General features: G+C 48.9%; 1 protein-coding gene across 2 annotated transcripts in view; it reads left to right on the top strand.

The window, feature by feature from the left end:
- The window catches only part of GPR173 (G protein-coupled receptor 173), a 31,608-nt gene extending 19,964 nt beyond the window's left edge, over nt 1–11,644 (top strand). For both annotated transcript variants that reach the window (XM_002831681.6, XM_054544582.2), the window contains one exon: nt 7,558–11,644. In XM_002831681.6, the coding sequence (XP_002831727.1) occupies nt 7,655–8,776 (1,122 nt within the window). In that variant the 5' untranslated portion in view covers nt 7,558–7,654 and the 3' untranslated portion in view covers nt 8,777–11,644. The remainder of the gene's footprint in view (nt 1–7,557) is intronic.
- Nucleotides 11,645–12,455: the final 811 nt, after the last annotated feature.

Below are 12,455 nucleotides of genomic sequence, written 5' to 3' on the forward strand. Positions count from 1 at the left end.
TCCCACCAAGAATCAGATTTGGTTAATTTTTAGTATCAAATACCAATCACAAGTAAATCAATCAATAAACCAAGAAATGATAAAAATGATATTGTCGTAATATTTTTAAAAGAGTCCTGACCTTTTAGGAGTAGATACTGAGATACTTAAGGATGAAATGATATAATAGATATGCTTCAGAATACTGGGAGTGAGGGAAGTGGGTAGGGTTATAGGCAGAATGAGACTAGCTATGAGTTGGTAATTGGTGAGTCTGGGCAATGGATCCACTGAGGTTCATTACAGTATTCTCTTTACTTTTTAATGTTTGAAATGCTCTATAATAAAACTTTTTAATAAAGAAGTAACAATCAGAAAAATAAAATAATACTGTTCTCTTTAGAAACACCTAATACTATGTATAATAGTCCACATAGCAACAATCATACAACGCTTGTATTTTTTCTCTGTTTCTTGGTGATAAGACAGCCCTCCTATTTTTGTAGAAGAAAAAAACTTGAGGAAAAATAAGAAGAAAATCAAATTAAAAGAAAAACAGGCGGGGTGCAATGGTTCATGCCTGTAATCCCAAGACTTTGGGAGGCTGAGGCAGGAGGACTTCTTGAGCCCAAGAATTTGAGACTAGCCTGGGCAACATAATGAGACTGCATCTCTACAAAAAAAAAAAAAAAAAAAAAAAACCTTAAAAAATTAGCCAGGCATGGTGGCACATCCCTGTAATCCCAGCTACTCTGAAGGCTGAGGTAGGAGGATTGCTTGAGCCTAGGAGGTTGAGGTTCATGCCACTGCACTCCAGCCTGGGTGACAGAGCGAGACCCTGTATAAATAAATAAATAAATAAATAAATAAATAAATAAATAAATAAATATTTTTCAAAAATGAAGGCTAGGCGTGATGGCTCAGGCTTGTAATCCCAGCATCTTCGGGGCCTGAGGCAGAAGGATTGTTCGAGCCCAGGAGTTTGAGGCTGCAGTGAGCTATGATTACACCACCGCACTCCAGCCTGGGTGACTGAGCGAGACCTTGTCTCTTTTTTTTTTTTTTTTTTTTTTTTTGAGACAGAGTCTCACTCTGTCACCCAAGCTGGAGTGCAGTGGCATGATCTCAGCTCACTCACTGCAATCTCCACCTCTCAGGTTCAAGCGATTCTCCTGCCTCAGTCTCTGGAGTAGCTGGGATTACAGGCATGCACCACTACGCCCAGCTAATTTTTGTATTTTTACTAGAGACAGGGTTTCACCATGTTAGCCGGGCTGGTCTCCAACTCCTGGCCTCAAGTGATCCTCCCGCCTCAGCCTCCCACAGTGTTAGGATTACAGGCGTGAGCCACCGCGCCCAGCCGACCTTGTGTCTTAAAAAAAAAATAAAACACAAAAGAAAACAAAAACAAACATTGTCCACATAGGTATAGGCCAAACCCCAAAACCTCACTGATGATAAACAACTAGCAAAGTAATAATCATACTATCTGGAATGTTTCAACAGGAAGTGATGAAAACAGTTACCACCTCTCTTTGCACATGGTTGCTCTGGAGCCATTCTTGCTCTAGCCCTCTGCTGTGGTAGGAGCCTACCAGCTGGGCAGCTCTGCTCATTTGTCCACTTACAAGTGCAAGAGTTAGCTGGTCTCTGCACATGAGCAGGTTTGGCTCCAGGGGTATACCTGTTGCAGGATGTGTATGTCAGTTAAGTGTATCTGTGTGTGAGCAAGTTTATATGTGTACACGTTTGCCCATGTGTACTTGTCTTTGTGTGTGTCTGTATATGTACAATATGCAATTTTTATCTTTGTGTTTGTTTGCATATTGCTAAAGTGTATGAGTGTGCCTCTGTGTGTGTGTGTTGGAGCTGTTATAAGTCTGTTCATAGGTGGGAGTGTATATGTGAATGGGTGTGTGTATGTACATATACCAGGATATACATATTTGTGTTGGTGAGCACACCTAATCTATGTGAGAGAGTTTGAATCTGTCTCTTTGTGTTACAGCATGTGTGTGTATATGTGAGCAGTTTTTTACTTACCTTTTTTCTCGGTGCATATATATCTATAGGTCTCTGAGGGGGATTCTATGTACTATACCTGTGTGTGTATGTGTGTGTGTATACACACACGTGGTAGGGTTCAAGTGCGTGTCAGCCTGCTGGCATAAGTAACTTTGAATCTGAGTGTTAATATTGTGACAGTGTTTATATATGTGACAATATTAATATACGACTTTGTGTATATCTGTGTTGTGTCTGAATATGTGGGAGGATTTGAATAATCAGCTATATTGGGTCAATGAGTATATATATGTCTGTGTGAATGAAAGTATATGTGGGTAAGTTTGCTTGTGTGTACCTATCTGTCAGTGTTTGAGATCTCGTTCATCCATGTGTGTGTTAGGGGAGTTACAAAGGTGGTTTCGTGGACCATTGCATGTGTGTGTGTGTGAATGAGTGTGTATCTGAGTGTGTCTGTGTATGTGAACAATTCTCAGCCCTCTCATACCCAGTGCCCTCTTCTACGTAACAGATATTTTGTAACACCCCTTTACTATCTGGAAATGAAGTTCTTAGGTAATATAATCTCTCTGCATATGTAATTTTTTTTTGAGATGGAGTTTCACTCATTACCCAGGCTGGAGTACAATGGCACTATCTCGGCTCACTGCAACCTCCGCCTCCTGGGTTCAAGTGATTCTCCTGCCTCAGCCTCCCGAGTAGCTGGGATTACAGGTGCGTGCCACCATGCCCAGCTAATTTTGTATTTTTAGTAGAGATGGAGTTTCACCATGTTGGCCAGGCTGGTCTCGAACTCCTGACCTCAGGCAATCCGCCCACCTCAGTCTCCCAAAGTGCTGGGATTACTGGTGTGAGCCACCACGCCTGGCCCTCTGCACATGTAATTTAAAAAGAAAATCCATATTTTATACAATATCCATTTTGTATTAACTATAATACCAATAAGAAATAAAAGAAAAATTATTTATAAGAAAACGATTTGTATTTCAATATGTAAATGCTTGGGCATGACACTCCCCAGGAGATTCAAGGAAGTAATTAGAGGCTCCCAGTGTCTTTTTTTTTTTTTTTTTTTTTTAGATGGAGTTTCGCTCTTGTTGTCCAGGCTGGAGTGCAGTGGCGCAATCTCAGCTCACCACAACCTCCACCTCCCGGGTTCAAGTGATTCTCCTGCCTCAGCCTCCCCAGTAGCTGGGATTACAGGCATGCGCCACCACGCCCTGTTAATTTTGTATTTTTTTATTTTTAGTAGAGACGGGGTTTCTCCATGTTGGTCAGGCTGGTCTCGAACTCCCTGCCTCAGGTGATCCGCCCACCTCCGCTTCCGAAAGTGCTGGGATTACAGGCGTGAGCCACCGTTCCCGGCCCCCAATGTCTTACACTGGGTAACTGTGGATTTAGGAGAAGGGGAAACATCAGGGGCAGGACGTGCAGGAAAATGACAGGCACAGGCCTTGGAGGTGAGATTTTCTAAAATAGTCAACAACTCTAAGGAAAGCTCATCCCAAACCAAAGTGCAGCCTCCTCTTTACTTACATGACAGCCACGTTCCTGGATAATTCAGGGTATGTTAAAATCAAGAGAAAAAAATGGTGTTTATCTGTGAAATAGATTGTAGGTTCACTTACTTAAAAGTCCAAAGTCCTAGAGGATGCGGGACATGTTGGTTGCGTGGGACTGTCCCCCATATTACTGGATGGCCAACATCCTCCCCGACTCCTGTCAGAAGGACACCCTACACCCCAGCACTGTGGCCATCAAAAATGCTCCTACACAAATTTCCAAAATGTCCCCTAGAGGGCAGTAACGCCTTTGTTGAGGACGAAGCGCTGGCGCTCGGAGAGGGTACACTGTGTACCTGTGTGAACGCGGCAGAGTACAAGATGTACCTCTGCCTCCGTGTGCGTGTGTGCGTATGTATGTGAGTGCGTGTGCGTATGTGTGAGTGTGTGTGTGTGTATGTGTGTTGCATGCGTGCGCACGCGTTCCTCATGCAAGAGCGGGTTGCTGTCTGAGGGTGTCCACAGCAGTAGACCGTTTATGGGGGGAGGGGGTGTGCACGTGTCTGGGCTCGAGCAGGTGTGCGTGTGTTCTGTGTTTGCACGCGTCTTGAGCCTCAGCTGGGCCCAGGCTGCGGCTGCCAGTCTGCGGAGGAAAACCCTCTCCTCACTTGTTTGTAAAATGTCCCGAGCTTTCCCAGGGTTTCGTTTGTTTGCTGCTATTGTTTGCGGGGGGGTTGTGGGGGGTTTTGTTTTATCTTTAGCTTTTGTTTTCACTGAGACTCAGGGCTACGCATTATCCACCTTCTCGGTCTTAGCGTGGCTCTCCGTGTCTCCCTCTCTATCTCCATCTTTATTTCTGTCTCTCTCTCTATCTCTCTCCAGCTCCCCTCTCTTATCTCTGCCCCACCCCACCCCGTCTCTATTTTTCTTTCTTTCCTGGCGTTAGCCCTCTCCCTCTCCCTGCTCTTCTTTTCTCTCTCTTGCTCTGTCTCTCGCTCTCTCTCTATTTCTCTCCCTTCTCTGTCTGGCATGCTGGTTTCTGTGTGTGTCTCTGTCTCTTTTTTCTCACTCTCATTTTCACCCTTCTTCCCCTTTCTGTCTCTCTTCCTCTCTGTATGTAAGGATCTCTCCCCTTTCTCTGTTTCTCTCTCTGTCTCTTTCTCCCTCCTATGTCTCCGTCTGTCTCTGTCACACACACCTCTCTCTCCTTCTCTCTCTCTGTGTCTCTCTGGCCTCTCTCTTACATTCAGTCTCTGTCTGTCTCTATCCCTTTCCCTCTGCCTCCCCTCAACGTAAAGGAGAGAGAAAGAGAGAGAGAAAGAGAGTGTGTTTACATTCACCCAGCTGCGGGCTGTTCCACAGTCTGAGGGGGCTGTCAGGCCTTGAAGGGCTGAAAGGGAGCCCACCAACCCCATTTCTGCTCAGCCCCTGCCCTGGTACTTTCTAAGTGCTAGTTTGGCCTCCTGTCATGGGCTCTGAGATCAAAAAGCCTGGCTCGGGCGCAGTGGCTCATGCCTGTAATCCCAACAATTTGGGAGGCCAAGGCGGGCGAATCATTTGAGGTTACAAGTTGGAGACCAGCCTGGCCAACATGACAAAACTGTGTCTCTACTAAAAATACAAAAATTAGCCGGGCGTGGTGGTGCGTGTGCTTGTAATTCCGGCTACTCGGGAGGCTGAGGCACGAGAATCACTTGAATCTGGGAGGCGGAGGTTGCAGTGAACTGAGATTGTGCCACTGCACTCCAGCCTGGGCAACAGAGGGAGACTCTGTCTAAAAAAAAAAAAAGGCCCGGCACCAGGTGGCTGTGGCAGGCCAGGCTGGATTGAGCTGGAAAACCATGCAGAGGGGAGACTTTTCCTGGGAGGGAAGGAGTAGGAAAACATCCACTCAAGTTCCACCCCCTAATCCCAGCCCAGCCCCAACAATCATCCTGAGTTTCCCCAGTTTCTGCCCAATTGCCTCACTGCCTTCCCTCTGGGACCTGTGCTGTTACCTGGTCACATCCCCACACTCCCGGAGCTCTCCTCTTTCCTGCAGCTTTGCTGCGCTGCTCTCACCGCCAGATGTACCCCCCAGGCTGCTGTTGTAGCTAATCCTGCCTGGATGTCTCCAGGGCGCCCTCTCTGACCCACAGCCCCAGCCCATTTAATCCCTCAATCAATTCATTTGATATATTGTCACTGAGAGCCTACCATGATGTGCTACGTAGTGTTCTTTCAGAGGAGAGTCAGTGAGTCTTTAACTCCTGCCTTTGTGGAGCTTTCATTCTGATAGGACAAGGCAGGCAATAAACTAAAATTTAAAAGTAAATTATATATATAAAATTATACATATATAAAAAATTTTATATCTATATGAATATATAGTGTGTTAGAAGAGAGAAATTCTAGGAAGCAAAATAGGGAGAGTGGCATGGAGGGGGCATTATCTGTCACCTGGATTGCTGCAGGGGCCTCTGAGTAGTCTCCCTACTTTTATCTGCACCCCACATGACCCCTGCTCTTCACAACGGCAAGCGGGATTCTGTTCCATCCTAGATCATACCACATCTGGCCTCTGCTCAGAACCCTCCCATGACTCCCATCTCATTCAGAGGAAAAAGTTCTTGCCACGGCCTCCCTGATCTGACCTCACCACCTTTCTGACCCCGCCTGCCACCGCATTCCCCTGACTCACTGTGTTCCACCCACAGTGGCTTCCTTGCTCTTCCTCAAATATGCCATGTAGAGTCCCACCTCAGGGCCTTTGCTCTGGCCGTTCCCCCTGCCTGGACTTCTCTTCCCCGAGATATCCGCATGACTCACTCTCTCACCTCCCTTAGGTCTGTGCTCAGATGACACCTCCTCCGTGAAGCCTCCCCGTCCACCTCATCTAAAACTGCAGCATCTTCCCCACCCCTAGCACTTCCTATCTTCCTTCCCTCCTTTATGTTTATTCTTGGGAACTTGTCATCATCTGACATACTATACTTCACCCGTGTCTCTTCTTTGTTATCTAGAACGTCGGTTCCACAAGGGCCGGGATCTTTATCTGTGTAGTTCACAGCTGTATCCCCAATACCTAGAACAGTGCCTGGCACACAGATGCTTGATAAATATTTTTTCAGTGTATGAATGAATATGCACAGGCATACCTACATGTTTATATTCACACATACTCGCCTCCTCACCTAAAATAAAAACCAAAGTCCTCATCGTGGCCCACAACCCTACACAATCTGGCCCCAAGGCACCTTTGCGACTTCATCTTCCACCACTGTCTCCCTTGCTCTCACCGTTCCTGCCTCACTCGTCTTCCTGCTGTTCCTCAAGCATACTAAACACATTCTTCATCATGAATAAAGAAATCTATTAAGTGAGTGGTGCCAGCATTTTAAGAATACATGAAAGAGAATAAAAATGAATGGGGTACATTGCATACAGATTCAGTACTGTTTTGTGAAACTTTTGGTTCAGCTGTGTGTGTGCGTGCATGTATGTGTAGCGGGTTGTGATGTAAAATGTATTTTTTTACTATGGGTGGCAGTAAAAAAAAGTCTGAACACAACCTTAGAGCTTTGCAAAGGGGGAGAAGAGCTGCACCAACATCCCTGCCCCACAGATCCACCAGTGGAGGAAACAGGTAACCAAAGACATCCAAAGAAATGCAGCATCCTCACCTGACAAGGAGCGGGTAGGAGCAGGAGTGGCCCAGGGGCAGGGCCTGGCACCAGCCAGGGCATAATTGGGGAGGGCTCGTAGACACACTAACCCTGCCCTTTCTGTTTCTTCCTCATCTTTCCTTTCCATCTGTTTCTCACGGTCTCCTGTCTGTCTGTCTCTCTCTCCCCTCTTTCTCTCTCCTCGCTCTTTCTCATCCCCTCCATTTCTGTGTCAATCTCAATCCATTTATATCGGTGGCCACTTTTCTATCTCTTTGTTCCATCTCTCTCTCTCTCTTTCCCACTTTGTCTCTGCACGCCTGTTGTGTTTTTCCCCCTCTCTGTCTCTCTCTTGCCCTCATCTCTCTGTCTCTGTCTGTGTCTCCCCCGCTCATTCCCATTTGCAGGTGCAATGTAGCAGGACAACTCATGGAGCCCCCCAGGGCCCATCGAGTACCGAACTGGCTGACCCCCTAGGGTTGGCAGTAGCCCCTGACCCTCAGTATGGCCAACACCACCGGAGAGCCTGAGGAGGTGAGCGGCGCTCTGTCCCCACCGTCCGCATCGGCTTATGTGAAGCTTGTACTGCTGGGACTGATTATGTGCGTGAGCCTGGCGGGTAACGCCATCTTGTCCCTGCTGGTGCTCAAGGAGCGTGCCCTGCACAAGGCTCCTTACTACTTCCTGCTGGACCTGTGCCTGGCCGATGGCATACGCTCTGCCGTCTGCTTCCCCTTTGTGCTGGCTTCTGTGCGCCACGGCTCTTCATGGACCTTCAGTGCACTCAGCTGCAAGATTGTGGCCTTTATGGCCGTGCTCTTTTGCTTCCATGCGGCCTTCATGCTGTTCTGCATCAGCGTCACCCGCTACATGGCCATCGCCCACCACCGCTTCTACGCCAAGCGCATGACACTCTGGACATGCGCGGCTGTCATCTGCATGGCCTGGACCCTGTCTGTGGCCATGGCCTTCCCACCTGTCTTTGACGTGGGCACCTACAAGTTTATTCGGGAGGAGGACCAGTGCATCTTTGAGCATCGCTACTTCAAGGCCAATGACACGCTGGGCTTCATGCTTATGTTGGCTGTGCTCATGGCAGCTACCCATGCTGTCTATGGCAAGCTGCTCCTCTTCGAGTATCGTCACCGCAAGATGAAGCCAGTGCAGATGGTGCCAGCCATCAGCCAGAACTGGACATTCCATGGTCCCGGGGCCACCGGCCAGGCTGCTGCCAACTGGATCGCTGGCTTTGGCCGTGGGCCCATGCCACCAACCCTGCTGGGTATCCGGCAGAATGGGCATGCAGCCAGCCGGCGGCTACTGGGCATGGACGAGGTCAAGGGTGAAAAGCAGCTGGGCCGCATGTTCTACGCGATCACACTGCTCTTTCTGCTCCTCTGGTCACCCTACATTGTGGCCTGCTACTGGCGAGTGTTTGTGAAAGCTTGTGCTGTGCCCCACCGCTACCTGGCCACTGCCGTTTGGATGAGCTTCGCCCAGGCTGCCGTCAACCCGATTGTCTGCTTCCTGCTCAACAAGGACCTCAAGAAGTGCCTGAGGACTCACGCCCCCTGCTGGGGCACAGGAGGTGCCCCGGCTCCCAGAGAACCCTACTGTGTCATGTGAAGCAGGCTGGTAGGCAGACAGGCAGAGAGAAGGTCATGGCCACCGTGATGGGGCTAACAGCAAGGGAGGGGTGGGGGCCCATACAGGAGTCCTCCTTTCTGAGCTCCAGCCCCAGACCCTCGAACCACCTGTAATCTAGGCACCTTTGCCAACACCTCCCAAGGATGGAGGACTGGGTGAGGGACTGGGAAAGAGGCATATTTAGTTTTGTGGGGCCTGTCTCCGCTGCCTCCTTCTCCACTTCTACAATCTCATTCTCTCTTTCTCTCTCTCTCTCTCTCTCAGAAGTGACAATTCAGAAAAAGAAAAGAACACTGAGAATGCAGGTTTTTCTACTAACAGCTGAGGAGACAGGCTTTCTTACTTTAATGTCTCTCCTTCTGACACTGTCCAGAAGGGGGAAATTTGTCATGTAAAATAGACTTCCAGAGCTCTTTTGCCCCCTCTGCTCCCATGCACTCTCCCCTTCCAAGTACTTTAGCAAGGCCTGGGTGTTTAGGGAGAAAGTGGTCCAAGGCTGCTGACAAGAGGGACCAAAGGGGGTGCTGGGTTCCCAGGGAGCAGGGATGTTTAATTACTATGTCGTGTGCAATGTTGTTTTAGGCCAACCCTTGCCCCAAGCCCAGTCTCTTCTCCCTCCCCACCATGTCCAGATCTCCCAAATGGTTCTTGTGCATCTATTGGAGAAGTCAAGGGAGTAGGGAGAAGGGCCCCAAGGATGGGCTCAGGTTAGGTGAAGAGTAGGATGTGAGCTGAACTCCTCGAACTGAAGAGACCCACACTTGGTCACATTCTCTCACGTCGCCTTCAGGATCCCCAGCCCCTAACTCTTCTTTCTGAGGATGGAAATCCACTTCAGCCCCACTAGGACTGATGTGGGTGCCATACAGGCAGGAGCAGCCCACCAGGAAAGTGTAGGGAGGGAGCTTAACTCCCCAGAGTAGTTGGACCACAGAGACTTGGGTCAGAGCCGATTTCAACCCCAGAATTGTCTCTTGGGTTCACCCTACTCTTCTAAAGATGAAAATTTGTTTGGGGCCTTGGTAACCGATAGTGGTACAAACTCCAAGGCACTGCGGACTTGAGTCCGTTCCTATCTGACCTCTTTTTGTCCCCCTCAAGCCTCAGGGGCCTCAAGCCCCTCCTTAGTAGCCCTTGGCTGACTGGGCCCTGAGCCCCAAACATCCTTCTTCCCAACAACCCTCCTTCCCCTTCCTTCCCCCACCCTTACCTACACCCAAAGTGGAGCAGACTGCAGTCAGATTCTCCAGGTGGGAGATCCAAGCCTCCCTCCCAGGGGTGGAATCCACTCTGGGCTTACTTCGAGGCCTGTTCTGTGGATTGGTGAGCCAAGCTGGCACTCCTTGCCCTGGTCTTACCCAGGCTCTCTGTCCCCCTCTCACTTCCTGTGGGGCCGGAATCTGTATTTATCCATCCCCCTTTCCCTTCTTTATAGAAGTCCCTGTCCTAAACTCCCTCCCTAGCCCAAGAGAGCCCCAGAACTGGGGAAGCCTGACCCATACAGAATGGGTAGGGCACTCTAGGCAGGAGAGACATTAATGAGCCTGGCTGTGGAGTGGCCCTGGAAAGGCAGGCCAGAGTGGCTGAGAGGCCGGGAGTGGGGGAGCCTGTTCTCTCAGCAATAGTGATGGGGGTGCCTTTCCGAGGGGGTGGGGTGGGAAGACCAAGGGGGTGGGGGGTAGATAGGGTACATTCAGGAGGGTTTTCCTCCATTTCTTTTTTCTAACTGCCTGGATTCACCATTGGATTTTGTAAATGGAAAAACTGAAATGAACAATGCTATATTGGATGTTTTCTCTTTCTGACTGTGTGTGTGTGTGTGTGTGTGTGTGTGTGTGTGTATGTGCCCTGTCTGACCACATGTGGAGAGACATGATTCAGTGATAGTGTGTGTCTGTGTGACTTTGTGTGGGGAGGCACTCCTGAGGAAAACTTGCCCAGTGCACACACGTAAGCAAATGCCTGTATATGGGGACAGATACAGCACGTGCATGCATACACACACACACACACACACACACACACCACAGTTGAGAGGAGACAAACTAGAGTATGTGCCCATGGTAGGAAGTAGAGTGGTCAAGAGATGGATCTTGGAAACTACATAGGTAGGTAGCAAGAGGATAGACTCCCATCTCACAAGATGGGCCTCCCTTGGCCTAGGCCCTGAGCACGGGAGGGCTGGAGCCGCCAGGGTACTTGAGAACCTCATCTCCTCACAAAGCCTGTAGCCCCATTTCAACCCCGCCTCAGTCTCCTTCCCAAACTCAAACAAGGTGTTCCTAAAACTGGACCACCATGGAGAATGGGGACTGGGAATTGAGGATCAAATGTGAGGGAAACTGATGGGGTTAGAAAATGCCCCCCACAAAGTAATGGCTTCTGGAGGGACTGCTCAGTCTGGGATGGGAGCCCTTCCTAGGGGCCACTGTATGCAGCTGGGACTTTGGTCAGCTTTGACCAAATTTAGAGGGAGGGATGTCATGGGGAAAAAAAAACCCAAGCCCAGGAGTCTACCCAGCCACCCTGCTCCCTAGACAGTTAATTTACTATCTAGTTATTCTCTCAGGTGCACAGAATTGAGTTGACCATACTCCTCAGTTCTTGGCACGCTATATCATCATTGGTCCATGTGAGGCCCTTTTATTTTTCTTCTTCAGTTTTGTCCCCTTCATCACCCATTCCTGATCCCATCCTCCCCGCCCCCTACATAGGCACCCACTCTCGTGTATTTAACGTACGTCCTTCCAATCCACCGTTCATGTGTTTATTTACATATATGTGTATCTGTGAAAAATGTATGGTATTGCTGTGTTTTAATTTACATAAACAGTATTGTACTATAAATCTTGTTCTGTTTCTTTTTTCACTCAACATTCTGTCTTTGAGAGATCCAGCCATGTTGCCGTATACAGATCTAATTCGTTCTAGTGGTCCATCTAAAACATGTATCACATTTTTCTTATCCACTCCCCTGATGATGGATTCCTAGGTCTCCTCTCTGCTCCGCGACAAGGCTGCAATGGGCAGTTACCTACACCTCTCTTTAGGGATGTCTAATTTAGGGGAGAGAAAACTGAAGCTCAGAGAGAGGCAGTGATTTGGTTAAGGTTACAAAATGAGGGGCACACCCATGATGTGAATCCCAGCACCAAAGCCAGCCCTCCACCACTATGCCTCACAAAAGACCATCCATCTATGGTTTAAAAAGAAAAATCTTAAATACAGCATACACTGGGGAAAGGGAGAGGAAAGGATGGAAAGGGGGAGAAATGAAGAGACAAAGTGCTAGAAAATTCTAGCAAATGAGCTGAATCACAATCATTTTTATGACGCAGAGGAAGTTACTTTTTTGTGTGTGTGATTATTATTTGTGGAGCCATTTTGCGGAGATGGAAAACACCACGTCAAAACCTGGCCCCCAAACCAAACACCCTGGGTGCCTAAATTGCAGGCGCAGGCAGTAGGGCAGCCCGAGCCCCCAAGGAGCTACAGCAGAGTTCACCCAGGGGGCAAACGTGGGGGGTGGGGGAAGGGGCAGAAGTGGAAGGTAGGGAAAGAGGCGGGGGGCGGGGTTGTGTGAGGGAAGGTGCAGAAGTTGGGGGATGGGGGATGGGGGAAGGGCAGAAGCAGAAGCGGAGGGTGGGAGGGTGAGGGA

The sequence above is a fragment of the Pongo abelii genome, chromosome X (assembly GCF_028885655.2).
Source record: "Pongo abelii isolate AG06213 chromosome X, NHGRI_mPonAbe1-v2.0_pri, whole genome shotgun sequence".
NCBI lineage: Eukaryota > Metazoa > Chordata > Mammalia > Primates > Hominidae > Pongo > Pongo abelii.